The sequence below is a fragment of the Diabrotica virgifera genome, chromosome 4 (assembly GCF_917563875.1).
Source record: "Diabrotica virgifera virgifera chromosome 4, PGI_DIABVI_V3a".
In the NCBI taxonomy this organism is placed as follows: Eukaryota; Metazoa; Arthropoda; class Insecta; order Coleoptera; family Chrysomelidae; genus Diabrotica; species Diabrotica virgifera.
The window spans coordinates 35,390,304-35,408,618 of record NC_065446.1 but is presented as its reverse complement, the minus strand read 5'-3'; the positions used below and the strand labels follow the sequence as shown (position 1 = coordinate 35,408,618).

At 33.7% G+C, this 18,315-nt stretch overlaps 1 protein-coding gene across 1 annotated transcript in view; it reads right to left on the bottom strand.

Annotated features, from left to right (window-relative positions):
* LOC126883564 (laminin subunit alpha-1) overlaps positions 1–18,315 on the bottom strand; it is a 490,753-nt gene that overhangs the window by 83,775 nt on the left and 388,663 nt on the right. The window contains exons 17-21 of the mRNA XM_050649204.1: positions 13,239–13,418; positions 9,139–9,446; positions 5,737–5,986; positions 4,109–4,277; positions 1,994–2,215 (exon numbers count right to left, since the gene is read on the bottom strand). Of these exons, the coding sequence (XP_050505161.1) occupies positions 1,994–2,215; positions 4,109–4,277; positions 5,737–5,986; positions 9,139–9,446; positions 13,239–13,418 (1,129 nt within the window). The remainder of the gene's footprint in view (positions 1–1,993; positions 2,216–4,108; positions 4,278–5,736; positions 5,987–9,138; positions 9,447–13,238; positions 13,419–18,315) is intronic.

Genomic DNA, 18,315 nt, shown 5'->3' with positions numbered 1-18,315 from the left:
AGTTGCATCCAAGTGTACTTAGTCCAAGTCAACTTGGACGCTGCGCGCGCTACTTGGAAGCTACTTTGATCGTGTAAATTACTTGGACGTCAAATAAAATAACAAATAACCATTGCAAAGATGACGAAAGTGATTATGGAGGGTATTCAAGTGGTTGCTGACTGCTGATATGTTAATACATGAGCTTGAGATCCAGAAAAAAGAAATAAAAAAGAAAAAAAGGAAAATTTGGATACTTAATTGGATACGTGATGCGTTTGGAGCTTCGTCTAATTTTCTAAGTGAAGTAGTAAAAATGAAGATTAAGATACATTTAAAAACCATTTAAAAATAGCTACCGAATAATTTGAATAACTATTGCAAATGGCCAATCCAAAAATTTAAAAAGTTAATACAAATATGAGAAAGAAAATTGTATGAACATGTGCATAAATCATTAAATTATCATGTACCTAGTGTAACTCATGTAATATAACGTCAAGTAACGGATATTTGGACATACATAACAATACCCAAAGTATAAATAGACCAGGCCATTTAGCACTAAAAAAACCCGAATAAATAGATTTTTAAATACAGCACCTAGAGACTTGCAGTTTTTTGTATTATGTTCAGGATGATGTCAGAAAAAAGTCTACTATTCAAAAATGGGTGGAAATGCATAATTGCACTGTAAAGTGCATAAAATGCATCCAAGATTGCATAAATATAAAAATAAAGTCAAAATCATTATACTAAGGAACAAAATTTATTATTTGGGGGTTTTTGGGGTCACTGAATACGATTACGCCATCAGAATTGACCACCGGAGTACCTGGTGCCCAGGGTCGCGACAAAGGCACGTCATCGTCTGGAGTTTCGATGGATTTCAGCACTAAATTGATGTAATTGAACTATTCGGGGGGTTTTTGAGGTAGTTAAACACGAATATGCCATCAGAACAGACCTTAGGATCACCTGGTGCCCAAGGTCACTGTAAGAGCCGTCATCTTCTGGAGTTTCGAGGGCTTTCGGCATTAAACTGATAAAAATGGATTACTCAGCGGTTTTAAAGTCGTTCAACCCGAATATGCCATCAGGACAGACCACCGGATTACCTGGTGCCCAAAGTCACTGCAAGGGACGTCATCTTTTGGAGTTTCGAGGGCTTTCGGCATAAAATGGATGCAAATGGATTACTCGGGGGTTTTTGAGGTCGCCAAACCCGAATATGCCATTAGAATAGACCCACGGAGCACCTGGTGACCATGGTCACTGCAAGGGAAGTCATCTTTTGGAGTTTCGAGGAATTTCGGCATTAAATTGATGCAAATGGATTACTAGAGAGTTTTTGGAATGGCTGAACGCGAATACGCCATCAGATCTGACCCACGGAGCACCTGGTGCCTAAGGCAGCTCATCTTCTGGAGTTTCGGAGGGTTTCGGCATTAAATTGATGCAAACGGATTACTCATTTCGGTACTAAGTTGATGCAAACGGGTTACTAACGGGTTCTTGGGATTGCTGAACACAAATACGCCATCAGAAGAGACATCGGAATACCTATAAGCCCAAGAGTAGTACTACATAAATTGTAGTTTTATTGACTACAATACATGAAATCTTCTGGAATGGAATGTTTTATAAACATTTTCAATTTCGTTGCAACCCAAAACTGCAGTCGTATTATATTTCTAGTTCAATCAGAGAGTACAGCAAGCATCTCTACCGGTTTCGGGGCTTCTTAGTCCCTCATCAGGAGAGACATATGCTCTTCTCTCTGAATGAACCAGGATAATACTTCGCGTGCAGTAACGGATTGAAACGAACGAAATGGCAGGGATGCCCTAGCGACATCTGCTAGAAAAAGTTTAAGTTTTTAATCTAATAAAATGATACCATTTTATATCCTACCAGATATTTTAACTTTATATTACGATATTAGACTCTTTTGATATGTAATGTAAATAAAATTAGTTGAAATCTTCAAATGTATAATATTTTTATCACTTACATTTACAGACGCCATCTTCGATATATTCTCTTTCTTTAACGCATTGGTTACATTTGTCGCCAGTGAATCCTTCTTGACAGGTACATCGTCCATCTTTATCACACACACCCAAATCTCCAGGAACAATACCGTATTTATTACAGTTGCAGGGTATACACTCTATAGAATTAGGGGGAGAGTAATATTTTCTATCGCATTGGTCGCAATGTTTTCCAGTGTAACCTGTAACATAAAACAATAAATTAACGAACTATACAGCAATTAAAACTCGTATTAAAAGCATACTTAAGAAATTAATGGTCAGAACCGTATACATTAAGAAACCGTCCCAGATTTTCTGTTGTATCTCTTTACGTGCCATCTTCGACACGAAGTTTGGTAATCATTCTCTTAAATCACGTTGCTATAAGTTTGTCCTTCTTCCTATACTTCTCTTGTCCTGGATCTTCCCTTGTATAATCAATTGACACACTAAGTAACTTTCTGCACGCATAACATGTTTCAGGTAATGTAGCTTTGGTGTTTGGATGATTTCCATTATTTCCATTCCTTGTTTCTTCCCATTAATTCGTTCCTTATTATAAGATCTATACATGATATTTTCAGGATTCTCCTATATATCCATAATTCGACTGTTTTCAGTTTCTTTGTGGTCGTGTTACGGGTTCTCGTTCAATTCTGTAGAGCAAAGTCAAGAAAATGCAACAATTTGACGGCCTAAGTAGCAGTTTCAAGTCTATTATTCAAACTACCTTTTTTTAATAAATAAATTATCTGATTTATTATTTTGGCAAAAGTGGAGTATCCACATAATCCATACATAATTTCTTGTTGCTTTACGCCTGTTGCCTGGAGATGCAAAGATTGCATTTTTGCCTTCATTTTAGGGGTTAGGCCACTGTTGCTCTGATACTCTCATATATAATTAGAAAATGCAGTTTGTTCACAACACAAAGAGGTGAAAATAGGTCTATTTATATTCAGATAGAATATTTAAGGAAGCGCTGCATAATTTGAAATGGGGTGTGAAAGTTAATGGAATTCTGATAAATACAATTAGATATGCAGACGATACAGTTATTTTAAGTGATGATATGAATGGATTACAACACCTCTTAAATGCCATTGACACAGTGGGAAGAGAGTTTGGCCTAAACATAAACTATTCAAAAACAAAATACATGGTATTTAGCCGTTTGGACCATCAAGATTCACGGTTATATGTTAATGGTCACATAATTCAAATAGTACCCAGTTTTAAATATCTTGGTTGCCCTATTACTGAACAACTAGATCCAGATAAAGAGATAAAATGTAGAACCGAGATAGCCCGCATGACATTTTTAAAAATGAGGTCATTCTTCTGTAATGATAACTTGCAACTTCAATTTCGAAAGTGCATGATTAAATGTTACATTTGGTCAGTCCTCTTGTATGGTGTCAAAGCGTGGACATTAAAAATATCCACCATTAATCGTTTGGAGGCATTTGAAATGTGGCTGCACAGACGTACACTGAAAATACCATGGACGGCTATGCTGACAAATGTGGCAGTACTTAAGAGAGCAAATGTTGCCCGCGAGCTGCATGATAACATCAAATAGAGAAAGATGGCTTATTTTGGACACGTAGTAAGGGGAGACCGGTATAATATTCTCCAACTTATTATGATGGGTAACATAGAAGGACGCAGAGGAATTGGTAGAAAGCAGGCCTCTTGGTTGAAGAATATCCGGGAGTGGACAGGAATAAAGAAAGCAGAACACCTATTTAGAATAGCTCGAGACAGAGACAGTTTCGTCATGTTAATCGCCAACGTCAAGGGGACTTGATAGGGCACGTTAAGAAGAAGAACACAATACAATATCTACAAAAGCTGTTTGTATACAAATGAAACATTCCTTATGAGTAACTTAAGGCCTTATATACATTGGCAATGAAGTCGATCGAACTAGACAGTGAGTACTAAAATCTGTATTGCCTGCATTAGTCTTCTATAGTGGCTAACATAATTAATATCAATTCTTTTGCGATGTTTTAAACTATTTTAGCAGTAGGTATATATTATTTATTTCGGCGAATATAAAATATAGTTATTACATCTTTGGAACTTACCTGTTTTGCACTGGCAGACGAAACCACCATCAGTTTCAGGCCTACAACTTTGTGCATTATTTTGCTGAGCTGATGGACAAAGGCAAGGTTGACATGTTTCTTCTGGATCAAGATAATAACCACCTTCACATGTTTCACAATGTTCTCCAGTTGTGTGATCAGTACAGTTCTATAACATAAACACAATTATTGTGATAAAGGGTTTATATATTTAAATATATTTCGTTTTTTTTTAAACATAGGACAAAGAGAGTAAACTTTGACCACACAGAATAAAAATTCTGAAACATCCTGAAATATCCTTGAGCCAACCTAAAGCTGTGAGCTGTAGAGCTATGGCATTTAATAAGCCATAATACAAATTTTTTTAATACATTGGAAATGACCCTGAAAAAAGAGAAAATTGAAGTTCATTGCATTTAGAAAAATAGAAAAGAGGAACTTCTAGATGCTTTACCTCCTGGGTCCTTGGGATTATTTCACGAAACTGGATGCATGACAGCTGATACCTTCGTTTTGTGGTTGGAGCATTTTCAGAATTTGGTTAAGGCTTTTATCGAATCAAAAGTTTTATTGCTTCTGGATGGAGACACTAGCCATAAATCAACGAAAGCATTGACATTTGCCAAACAAGTGGAATAATTATTTTATGCTTCCCTGCTCACTGCACACACCGTATCCAGCCGCTTAATGTTTCCTTTTTTGGTCCCCTGAAAATATTTTATAACCAGAAATGTGCACTATGGTTAAATAACCATCAATGACGGGTAATCACACAGAATTAAATCGGCGAACTTTTCAATTCTGCTTACGAAAAAGCAGCAACAATAGAAAATGCTACAAGTGGCTTTTTGAAAACGGGCATTTAACCACTCAACTCAAGGATTTTCCAAGACGAGTTTTTTCAACCAGCTGAGACCACAAATGGAATATTAGAAACAAACAGTACAAAAGAAAATACGTTTAATCTACCAGAAATAAAAATGCCACAAGCGGCTTTTTGAAAACGGGCATTTACCCACTTAACCCAAGGATTTTCCCACACGAGTTTTTTTAACCAGCTGAGACCACAAATGAATTATTAGAAACAAACAGTACAGAAGAAAATACGTCTAATCTACCAGAAAAGTCGGCCAGAAAAGAAATTGAAGAAACTAGTGTTATACAAAACGGTACAACAACAGCAAGATAACACTAACATTAAAGAAAATGAGACCAGAAGTGATCATAAAGATAACAATACGAAAGAAAATATACATTCAAAAAAGAGAATTACATTGCACGAAATTTCTCCAGTGCCTGTAGCAAGTGAAACTAGAAATAAAGTCTAGACAAACAATCTCCGGAGTTTTAGTAACTATGTACTCCCAACTTGGAAAAACTCAAGCAGAAGGAGGAAAAAGATGTTCATCGGTTTAAAAGGAATATTGTAAGTCAGCCAAGTTTCACTGCACAAACAGAAAGTGAAGTTAGGCATTATTTATTTATCTTTGAAATAATAAACCAAAGTATCAAACACTTCCAAATGGAATTTTAAAAATCAACATAACGGCAATTAATTATATAAAAATTATATAACAATTAATAATATAAAAACTAAGATAAATAAGCATAACTTATGATTTTACCTTACAATGACCAGTTTCTGGATTACACTCGTTTGAGTGCCCTCTGCATTCACATTTTTTGGATATTCCGATGACACGGTCTATCCAAGGTAGTGTTGAATCTTTAGGAAAATAACGATAGTATCCTTTGCTTGGATCTTCACAAGAAAGCCCTTTGTACTCAGGTGGACATTCGCATTTTTCTACGGAGTGTGTTATTGGATAAGCTGATACTTCGTTCTTGGCTTTATCTAGAAGGACTTCCTTAATTCTAAAAATACAATTAAATTAGAAAATATTGTGTTTTAACACACGACACTATTGATTGACAGAGAGAATAAACTGAAAATAATGCGCCAATTTTTCGAAAACTTGTTGCTTGGCAATAAACACAAGAGCACGCAGGCCCGCATTGCCGAATGGCAACAACTTAAAAAAAAAACAAACTGGAACATTATTTTTTTATTTTTTATTCTTACTATCTTGTGATATTTGAAAGATTATTTTTTAATACCCACATACAAAATTCAAGTATTTGTAAATAAACAAAAGATATCAAAAAATATTAGATTAGTTATAATTATTTAAAACCACAGTTTTATTCATATTCATGAAATAATTTTATCGAATTACACTCGAGCTCTTAAAATTACACATTTGTATTGCTCTCGTGACATTTGACATAATGCAGAACTAAAAGTTCATTTTGGTTCATTTTCTTAAATGTGACAGTTGTCAAAACCAGAAAACTCGTTGTCATCAAACAGAAACAAAATACCTACTAAAATTTATTCTCAGTATAATAATGTAAGTAGATTATTCCCAGTATAATAATAATCTGATTGGACAGAATTAAACACGTGATGAAAAATCTTACTACACGATTGGAAATTAAAACCATTATAAAATAGCTGACATTTTAATTTTTGTAGGTTTCTATTGGTCAAATCTCTATGAATGAAATAATCTACCTGATGGACCAAAAGTCAGTTAACCGTTTTGTATATTAATAAAAGCAAAAATAACTGAAGTAAAAAAACGTTTATTGTTTATTGTAAATAAGTAGGTACAAAGAAATGCATGCTTTACATTTTATGTTCAAAATGTAAACCACCTTTATCAATACATTTTTGGCAACGCTTATAAGCAGTGAAACAAGTCTTTCTACCCAAGTTGGCACGGAGAACTTCAAATTGGCAAAAACTTCATCTTTAAGGCCACAAGGCAAAATCGCAGGGCGTCAAATCTGGCAAACGCGCGTGCGATTCAATTGTATCTCTTCTCCCTATCCAATCACTAAACTGGTCATTTAGAAACTCACGAACTTGCAATCCGTAATGAGGCGGTGCACCGTCTTGCTGAAAATATCGAATACCTTGTAACTTTGGATTATTTGCAAGGCCCTTCACATGGCACGATGTATTTTCTTGGAGACGCCGCAAACTTGCGCGTGACTTTTTTTGATAGCGTTAACTGACTTTTGGTCCACCCGGTACATAAACTAACAGTCAAACAATTAGGCATGCACGTCATAGATTTAAAGACATCATAACCCACCATTACAAACTTGACCGAGTAAAACAGTAGGTATACCTATCTTGGAACAATAGTAAACGAACAATGGGATCACTCACAAGATATAAAATGTAGAATAGAGAAAGCGAGGAGTGCATTCAATAACATAGCCAGACTCTTTAAAAGCCACAACCTTAATCTGGAGATACAAGTAAGGCTTCTACGATGTTATATCTTCTCAATATTATACTACAGAGTTGAATCCTGGACACTCACTGAAGCGATGTAAAAAAAACTTGAAGCTTTCGAGATGTGGCTATACATGCGAATCCTAAGTATACTAAGGACAGACAAGATAACCAACGAGACCTTATTACTAAGAATGGGGAAAGAAAGAGAGGTGATGTATACCATTAAAAGGAGAAAGCTAGAATATCTCGGACCCATAATGAGAAACGGCACTAAATACAGATTACTAAAGGTAATACTTCAAGGCAAAGTATTCGGAAAGCGAGGAATTGGGAGAAGAAGAATATCATGGTTAAAGAACCTGAGGAAATGGTTCTCCACAACAACAACTAATCTATTTAAAGCATCTAAACAAACAAAGTTGTCTAAAAAACAAACAAACAAAGTAAACAAACATGAATAACTGTAGGTAAGTTATTTTGGATTTAAAGATATAAATAAGTATTATGTAGTTTTTTCGCTACCGTCAAGTTTAGCAGGAAAGCGCTGTTGTCAAATAAAAAACATATATATGTCTTTACAACAGCAGCTACCTTTTACGCTGTTTCTTTTTGTCTACAAACAAACAAACAAACATGACTAACTGTAAGTTATTTTAGATTTAAAGTATCACTTTTATAACTTTTTATGAAAAAAAATATGACTCTCTGTAATATAAGTGACAAAGTCCTGTTGTCCTATTGGTAGCTGTGCCCTTTTAGCCAGCAACATTTCTTAAAATTAACGCCTAAATAAACCTACCACACAACAAGACTATGACGACCCTAATCGACCAATCAAGGATAGGGAAGGAAAAGTGAAGTTGATTTAAAAATCAACTGTCGTTAAAACATAAACTAAATTAATAAAATATAATTTGAAAACAATATTTTGACATTATCTTTAACCTCCAATATTATGACCATCTCACCAAATGCAATAATGACGTTATATATACTTGTCACTACTTCTAGCCAATAAAATGCTCGCTGTAATAGGAATGGCATGTCAAGAAAATCTGATTATTCCCTATATATTTTTTCGTATATAATATCACAAGAGAGAAAATTTTGCCGGCAATATTTTCGACTGGTATGAAAGTTTGTTGCCTGGCAATTTTCGCGAATTAAATTTTGACTTAAATCACGAGACGTCAGTCGAGTGATTTTTTCAAAATTTCATAAGCGAAAATTACCAAAAGGCAACGAACTTGAATGAAACCAGGAGAAAATTTTGCCGGTAAATAATTTTCTCTCGAATGATATTCGACAAGACTATTTCACGAGACAATTAATGCACAATATCAACGAAATATAATCTTTATTTATTTGTTATTACCAGACACTTTCGTGACAGATCTGTCATAATTTTGTCGCTGAGAAATCACGTCGTTAAGGAGTTTTGTCAGTAAGAAACGATGCGTTGCTATGAAGTTTTATCAGTTAAAAACAGTCTAGTGAAATAGTCAAATTTAAAATATGGAAACAAGGGGAAAACTTCGTACGAGCCTTATGTTTGACTTCGACCATAATTACATTATTATTATTGTGCATTAACAAAAAGTTTTTGACACTAGTACAAACTTGTTTTGACTTTCCTACCTTTTGATATTCGGAATTAATCAGTTTTAGTAAATTAAAAAATAATTTTTAATCAAAAAGAAATCTCTAAAATACCAACCTGTTATTAGCTTTTATAATAAATAATGTAACGTTCTGCATAATAACCATAAAACAGGATCGACTCAATTTATCAACACACTCGGTGGGAAAATCCGAATTATCGGAGGAAACTATCCAGTTACCAAACTCTGTCGATTCGGTCATTTGTAGATCATTGTGATTTCCTAGTGATCTTATTCGAACATTGTTCCCTTCTAAAATTACGTCAAATCTGCCTCCGGAATTATTCACCGCCAAGTAACCGCCGTAAGAAGGGGTTATATCACCCAAGAATGATTTTGGTAAACTTAATTCGTCTTCAGTCACCTAGAAATTAATTTTACCATTAGAATATTAGTATATATTTTACCAAAACTTAATTTGTATACAATTATAAACTGCGCGTCATGAAAAATAGGTCACCTAGAATTTTATAAGAATTTTTCAATTAAGTTTATACAATTTATTTTATTTTAACTAAACTCTCACACTGGAGAAAGACTTTTAGCGTCTTTTTAGGCACCGACAAACGGTCCCGACAGGTTAATTAAGGGTAATAAGTTTTCAGAATTGATATCAGTTTTACAACTTCGGATAATGCACGTGTTGTTTGTACCTTTTTTTTCTTGGAATATGGCTGTTTTTCAAAAATCCTTCACTAGTGTACAGTTGTTCAAAGAGTGAACTTGTGCAATTTTTAAATTTAAAACTATGGCTGAGAAATTTGCTAGATATGTTCAAATTGTTACCTTGATTGGTAAAGGAATGGATCAAAGAGAAGTGGCTAGACAACTTGGAGTCAGTCGTTATATGGTCCAAAAAACCAACGATTCGTAGAGACTGGATCTTACGAACGACGACCAGGATCAGGCCCGAGAAGAATCAGGACGACCAGAGAAGACCGTTCTTTACAACGCACTTCTTTGCAAAATCGGTTCTTTACGGCTAGAGCAATCCAAAACCGTTTTAAGAATGCTCACGGGTGGACATTAAGCACTTCTACCATGAGAAGAAGGTTGAGGGAATTTGTTATAAGCGCTCGCTCTCGAGCAGCAGGACCTTTGTTAACAGCAGCACATCGACAACGCCGAATACAGTTTGCTAGAGACCACGAGCATTGGACGATAGAAGATTGGAAAAATGTTTTGTTTAGTGATGAGTCCAGGGTGGTTCTTTATGGCTCAGATGGTCGTATCAAAACATACAGAAGACGTGGGCAACGATATGCTGCTTGTATTCGACGAGCACGTGTTTCTTTTGGAGGAGGTACGGTAATGTTTTGGGCAGGCATTTCATTTGAAGGTCGTACTGATCTAGTAGTTATTGATAGAGGAGCGTTGAATGCTCACCGATACATTACCGAAATTCTAGACGAGTTTGTAATGCCTTTTGCTGGGTATGTGGGGCGAAAACTTTATTTTCATGCAAGACAACGCGCGGCCACACGTAGCCAGGATAGTCTATGGTCTATGGCACACCGTCGGTGTGCCAAAAATGAATTGGCCGGCTTAAAGTCCAGATTTGAACCTGACTGAACATGTTTGGGACCAACTAAAACAAAAAGTAAGAAACAATACCTGCTCCAATAAATCGTGAGCAGCTTCGGTTGGCGCTCATGGAAGAATGGGAAGCTTTTCCTCAAGATAACATTCAGAATTTGATCAATTCAATGCCAAATCGAATGAGGAGTGTAACTCACAATAGAGGTGGTAAATACAGAGTATTAATAATCACGACTTAAGTGAAATTTTTGTAAAGAAAACAGAAAAAATGTAGAATGTTAATTTTTTTTTTAGTTTCCAATAAATCATCATTTTGGAAGAAGCTTTTTTTGACATTTTTTATTTAAGAAATTATTGCATATTGCTTTAGAACATATTTTTAAACACTACACAAATATCTAATGACAATTAATTTATTGTAGGATTATGGTAGGGGAGCAAAGTATGCTAAATTTGCAGTCACTCGAGCGTTATGGGGACCTATTGGGTTGTAATTATTAGGTCCTAAAACCAAAAAAAGTTAAGTAAAATTTTCCATTTTAGTGGGGAGTTTACATTTTTTAATTTAATTTTCCATTTCCAACAATCGTTTTTTCCGATTATAGCGCCAACTATCCATAATTCGAAAAAATGTCTCGAATAAAAGTTGCTTATTTTTACGTAAAAAATCCAAATCTGCAATAAAAATTTGGTGGTTCCATTTAAAATTTTAAAGTAACCCCCACCCCACATCCGTGGGGGGTCGTTTTGGTACCATTCGATAGATTTTTCAAAAACATTTTGAAAGTGTATTTTCCAGTTTTTCGATCTGATGTTTATTTTGCGAAATATAGCGGGGTTTGTATTTAAAATTTTAAATTTACCCCCCACCCCTCTCCGTGGGGGGTCAGGTTTAATACCATTCGATAGGTTTTTGAAAAATATTGAAGACGTATTTTTTAGTTTTTCGATCTGATGTTCATTTCGCGAAATATTAGCTTTTTTTTGTGAAACTTTTTGACTCACCCATTTCCTTACGCCCGCTCAAATCGTTAGATTTTTGAAATATACACTGTTCTGCATGTACTTAACTTACCTTATTTTAATTTGACGATTTCGAGTATTTTTAAGGATATATTTTTTTTCGGGCCCCCCTTAATGAACTTCCTTGTGTTAAGAGCCAATGGTAGAGGTACATCTGGAGAGTACCAGGTTTCTCCCCATATGATAATCTGACGCGCTCGAGTAACAGCAAAAATCCCCGCTTGGGCTCCCCTACCATTAGTAATAATGAAAAAATACCAAAAATTTTAGGTGGCCTCTTTTTAATGACGCGCAGTGTTTTGATAAGATGCACTTAATATTGTTTAAAATTTTTAACGAGGAAACCTTTAATGATGGAATAAATTATATAAAATTATTAATAAACTTAAACTACAGTCGAACCCGCTTTTTGAATATAGATTTAAGGTCCCGAAACGTTTCCATTTACTCTTTAATTTTATTTATTTATTTATAGGAGTACTTTGTAATAAAATAATGCCACTTTGTTGTTATGTATTAAGTTAATACAACAAACAATGAAAGCAGCTAGAATCTTGGGATGCCTCAATTTTTAATCAAGATGCCGTAGAAGTAAGCTACGTTAAATGCTACTAGGAGCACTCCCGAATCATAATTTACAATGTATAAACTTAGGAAATCATGATTTGGGATTTACAATGTATATACATTGTAAATTATGATTCGGGAGTGCTCTTAGTAGCATTTAACGTGGCTTGATTTGTTTATTTTTACTGAATCTGATTGTAAATTTAGTATAAATACTGAAACCAAAGTCAAAATATAAAAAACAACAATTAAAACAATTAAAACCAGACACAAACAGAACGTTACAAATGATGAGAACAGTTGAAATGAGAACACCAAGAATTATACAAGGCAAAACTCTACGTGACAGTATAAGAAGTGAAGACATAAGTCAAAACTGTGGAATACAGGACATAGGTATTCCTGACATAGGTGGGTCAGACAGAGACGAATATATTGGAACAAATATATAAAGAGAATTGAGGGCAGCAGACTCGTTAAAAGCGCGAAAACTAATAACCCAGTAGATACCAGAGAGTACACCACCAAAACGATGGCGAGAATGTTGGACCTCATCGTCCAAGGAAGACTTAAAAGCAATAAACAGGCAGTAGCCTACTAGCACGATCGATCATGCTAGACAGAAGAAGAAGAAGAAGAAGAAGAAGAAGAAGAAGAAGAAGAACATGTTATTAAGTTCTGTTTTTATAGAGTTATTTTGGCATAGATAATTATAAAAATAGCCAAAGGAATTACAAAAGCTACACTTCGATTACTTCAGTTATCAATGTAAGCATGCGGGAAAAGGGAGGGTTTCTGTAAGGTGAAATATTAAAAAAAGTGGCCAAAATTAGGTTTAGTACACACGACCTGCTTTAACGGTAGGTATGTACCTAAATAAAAAATAAATATGTTTAATTAGATATTTAATTACATGCACAACCAGCCGCTGTACTAAATCTTAAAGCAGAACTACTAAAACCAGTCAAATCTGACAGGTCTACTATATTTCTTATTTAAACTCAAACAAAAGTTTACGAAAATTTACCTGATTATCTTCTTCCAATGTTCGTTCCAATCTTGTTGACTTATTCCAGTGATAAAGAGCATCTGTACATGTTTCACTTCTTCCAAAACAGAAACATTCCGTACAACCCTTGATGTTTTCTTTTGAAAGTCCGTAATGATTATTTTTGCACTCGTTACAATATTTTCCTTGTACATTTTGCTAAAAAATTAAGTCAGCTCTTATTCACCATTTAAATTTTATGAAATTGTTGTAAATTTCACTTTATAGTGTATAGTTAATATAATGGTTCATATCATAATTCAATTTAATTAAGAAAACCAAAGTGATCTCAATCCGAAAAATCAGAATTTACCTTAACCTTGCACAATAAACGGGTACATTTTAGAACAGGTGAATAAATTTAAGTACGGGGGATGTTGAATCGGTAGCAGCCTAAATCCTGATCTAGCGATAAGATGTAATAGAACAGGCCAGAAAATTTTTCGAAAAATCAAAAGACTGCTGTGTAATTCTCGAATAAAACTTGAAATCAGACTACGTTTATTAAACACTATGTCTGGTCGACCCTTCTATATGCAGTTGAACGTGAACCCTTAAAACATCAACCGTAAATAAACTAGAGGCCGCTGAAATGTAGATCTACTGGAAAATCCTCAAAATTTCATGGACATCGCATACCTCAAACGAAGAATTGCTGTATATAATAGGCAAGGAACTAGAACTTTTCAACAGTGACAGAAAAACATACCTATACATCGTATACATATACCTAGGCCACATACTCAGAAATAATAAGTCCTAATATGCTCAACTAAAAGTGAGAAGAAAGATCGAGGGAAAGAGAGGACTAGGAAGACAAAGATTATCGTGCCTAAGAAACATACAATAATGGACAGGGATATATTTTGAATAGTTAATAAGAACAGCTGAAGACAGAGAAGAGTTTGCAATTGTAGTAGCCAACTTCCATTGAGATGAGGGCACTTTGAGGAGAAGAAGAATTTAATTTGGGGATCTTTAAGCCTGGAATTGACGAACAGTCTTCTTAAATCCGATAATTCTGCTTCTGTTTCGAAGCAAAGTTATGAATGTGTGTGATTAGTACAGAGGAAAGACTTTTCGACAGATGGATCCGAATAGTGTTACACCAGGGACAATTGAATCAATGTGTATTATACCGTTTGTAAAACAAACATGTCTAGAAGAAGCTGTAGGTAGACTTGCCGTAGAACCACATAGTCCAAGTAATGAAGCTTAGAATAGGACAAAACCTCGCAATTTTTACAGAATGAATCGATTTGCTTTAAAATTTGAGGGTAAGTAGTGGATAGTCCAAGGATCAAAATCTATATGATGCCGAAAGGCACTTTTACCATGGGGGTAGTTGCCACCCCATCTCGGGGGTGGAAATTTTTTATTATATTTTGACCGCAAAAGTTGATACAAGACATTGTTTCCATGCAAAAAATGTTCTATACATTTTTTTGATAAAATTAACAGTTTTCGATTTATTCGCTATCGAAAGTGTTAGTTTTATATCGGAAAAATCAATGTTTTTAATTAGTTTTCTGCTAATAAGTCATATAGTTTTCGTTTTATCAAAACAACTTTGCTTAAAAAAATGTACTTTTTGAAAAAATAGACAAAACCGTTTTTTATATATTTTTTAAGACTAATAGTAATCGAGCTATACTTTATTATATGGTAGCTTTTCTTCGTCAAATGTTAAGTATTGTAGTTTCAAAGTCAAAAGACGGGAAAACTATGCATTTTTCGAGCATAACTTGTTCAAACTAATTTAAAGTATTTAAAAATATCTATCTCCAGAAATAAAAAAAGTCTCTAGCTCAAAAATTAAGTGACTTATAATGAAAAGAATGTCAGTCCCTATTTTTTTCAGTGAATAAGTGATCGGGAACAAGCCCCTAATCACCACCCTAATTAAAACTAGTCATTGACCTTAATTGGTCTTCTTTATTTATGTGTTATTAATAGGTTCTCGAAGTTTGACCTGCTTAGAATGATTAGTTTTTAAAAAATGGAGTTAAAAGCAAATAACAATTTTTGGTGGTTTGGTAAAAAATGCCCTTTTCTTCAAAATAGAAAGATTAGCATCATAGATATGAAAAAATGTTTAAATATGGAATTGTAGCTTATTTAATTCCCAAAAACTTGGTTTGTAAAAAATTTTTCTACGGCAAAAATTAAGTAAGCTATTGACAATTAAAACTTGTAATAACATGCAAAAACCACCTTTACCAACCCTTTCAAAGTCACCTCTTTTTGCGACTGAGGATTTTAAAAGGATTTAATATTAATAACCTTATAGATCTTGTAAAAACCTACAAAATTCTGTTTATCAAACTTTCTACGATAAAAAATAAAAAAGTTACGGTTAAAAAATCAATATATTTTTTTGAAAAAATAAAAATAAGGAGAAACCCAATTGGAAGCATAATAATATAAGTTAGCAGTGTTTGTAGTTATTGGCCTTATTCATTCTTTTTTATTTAGGTATTATTAATATATTCTAGACGTTTGACTGGCTAAGAATGATTAGTTAAAAAAAAAACTGGAGTTAAAAGCGAATTGCGATTTTTTGTAGTTTGGTAAAAATGCCATTTTCTTCAGAATAGAAAGATTAGCATCAAACATACGAAAAAATGTTTAAATATGAAATTGTAGGCAATTTAATTCCCAAGAACTTGGTTTGAAAAAATTTTTTCTACGGCAATAATTGAGTGAAAAGTAAATGAGTATATCGAAAAACATTGATTTTTCCGATATAAAACTAACACTTTCGATAGCGAATAAATCGAAAACTATTAATTTTATCAAAGAAATGTATAGAACATGTTTTGCTTAGAATGAATGTTTTTATCAACTTTTGCGGTCAAAATATAATAAAAAATTTCCACCTTCGAGATGGGGTGGCAACCACCCCCATGGTAAAAGCGCCTTTCAGCATCATATAAATTTTGATCCTTGGACTATCCAGTACTTATTCTCAAATTTTCAAGCAAATCGATCTATTCTGTAAAAATTGCGAGGTGAAAAGCTTCGGTTGCTGGACTAACAAACATTTTTAAAGAGAGAACACAAACATCATCTGCTTTTATTAAAAAATATACTTGGCATCTTTCTGGGACTTTATGCTATTATGAAACTGAAATTTCGGCCAGGAACACGAATCTAACAACTATCGTGTTGGGAATAATTATAAAGTATATAAAACTCAACTTTTAGTTGATATTTCGGCTTACATATCACATACATCATTTCAGATTATATTTTAACCCCGGTCTCTAAATTTTAAATCTATCCCATTTTTAGCTCAAAAATCTATAAAATGTGACATAAAAATGGAACGAGAACTTAATAGAGCAAGTTATTGCAAATCACACAGGCTTAAAATGTCTAAGATGACACTGGGTGTTCAGAAAATTATCAAAATTAAATACATCAATATAGCCAAAGACATGTATACATATCTACAAAAACTTGTAGAGCTCGCAAAGCCAGCCTAATGAGTCAACAAAAAAAAAACGCAGGTACTACCAAATATATGGGATTGCTGGTATATACTACTAAATATAGAGGGATTCGAAATAGAATGAGCTCTAAAAAAGCTAAGGAATAATAAAATTACAGTTCACGACGTGACGGTATAATGGCCGATCTTTTGAAAACAAGCAAGACAGTAACAATCCCTATACTAACAGAGCTATTTAGTAGACGTCTCCATAAAAGAAAAAATCCTAAAAATGAAACGAGGTTCTAGTAATATTTTTACACAAAAAGGGGACAAATGCGACATAAAGTATATACCTGTATCGTTGCTCAGTGAAGTAAATGTACAAACTGTTTCTGAGAGATATTAACAATAGGCTGACTTAACAAAATGGACAATTACCAAACCGTAGAACAGGATGGCTCTCGCACAGGATATAGCACATCAGTCCATCTGCTACAATCAGACCCTAGAATCAGACCCTACAGATGACCAAGGGGAAGACCACAGATGAGATGGATAGATGACAAAAAATAGCCGGAACAAATTGGAACTCGCTCAGGATATACGCTATGAGCTCGTAGGTAGAGGGGATAATTAAAAATTCGCAAGCGCTAGTAGTGACAAGTCTATAAGCTTTTACTGGAAATTTTACATAAATGTCAAAGTGATTAATTTAAAACATTGAAATTAAAAACATTAATAGGAAATAATATTAGTTGGTCAAAGCTGTGGTGTATATTTTTACCTTAAATATTATATATACTTACGTTTTAAATACTGAATTTAAGTTTTTTTAATATTTCGTAATATGTAATTACATATAAGTTAATCTAAGCGCCATCTACACGATAATTGTGAAAGTATCCGAAGTAAGAAATTAATTTTTCATTAATAGAACGTTAAAATAATTAGCAAAATCTTAAAGAAATCTGTTACAATTTAATTAATTTTTAGCGTTGTAAATATTAAGCGATAACAATTAAATAATAAATTTAAAAATTACCGGTGAAAGTTGAATTAGTAATCCGCCAGGAGCGACACCAGCGAAGCTCAGAGCGTATACGCTGTGAGCTCGTACGTAGAGGGGATATTTACAAATTCGCGAGCGCCAGTAGTGGCAAGTCTGTAAACGTTTACCGGAAATTTGACATAAATGTCAAAGTGATTAATTTAAAATTAAAATTAAAAACATTAATTATAAAAAATATTAGTTGGTCAAAGCTGTGGTATATATTTTAACCTTAAATATACTTACGTTTTAAATACTGAATTTAAGTTTTTTTAATGTTCCGTAATATGTAACTATAAATTAATCAATTAATCTTAGTGCCATCTACACGATAATTGTGAAAGTATCCGAAGTAAGAAATTCATATTTTATCAATAGAACGTCAAAATGATTAGAAAAATCTTAAAAAAATCGATTACAATTTAATTACTTTTTTGCGTTGTAAATAATTAAGCGATAACAATTAAATAATAAATTTAAAAATTACCGGTGAAAGTTGAATTAGTAATCCGCTAGGAGCGTCACCAGCGAAGCTCAGAGCGTATACAGTAGGAAAAATGAAATATCCATGA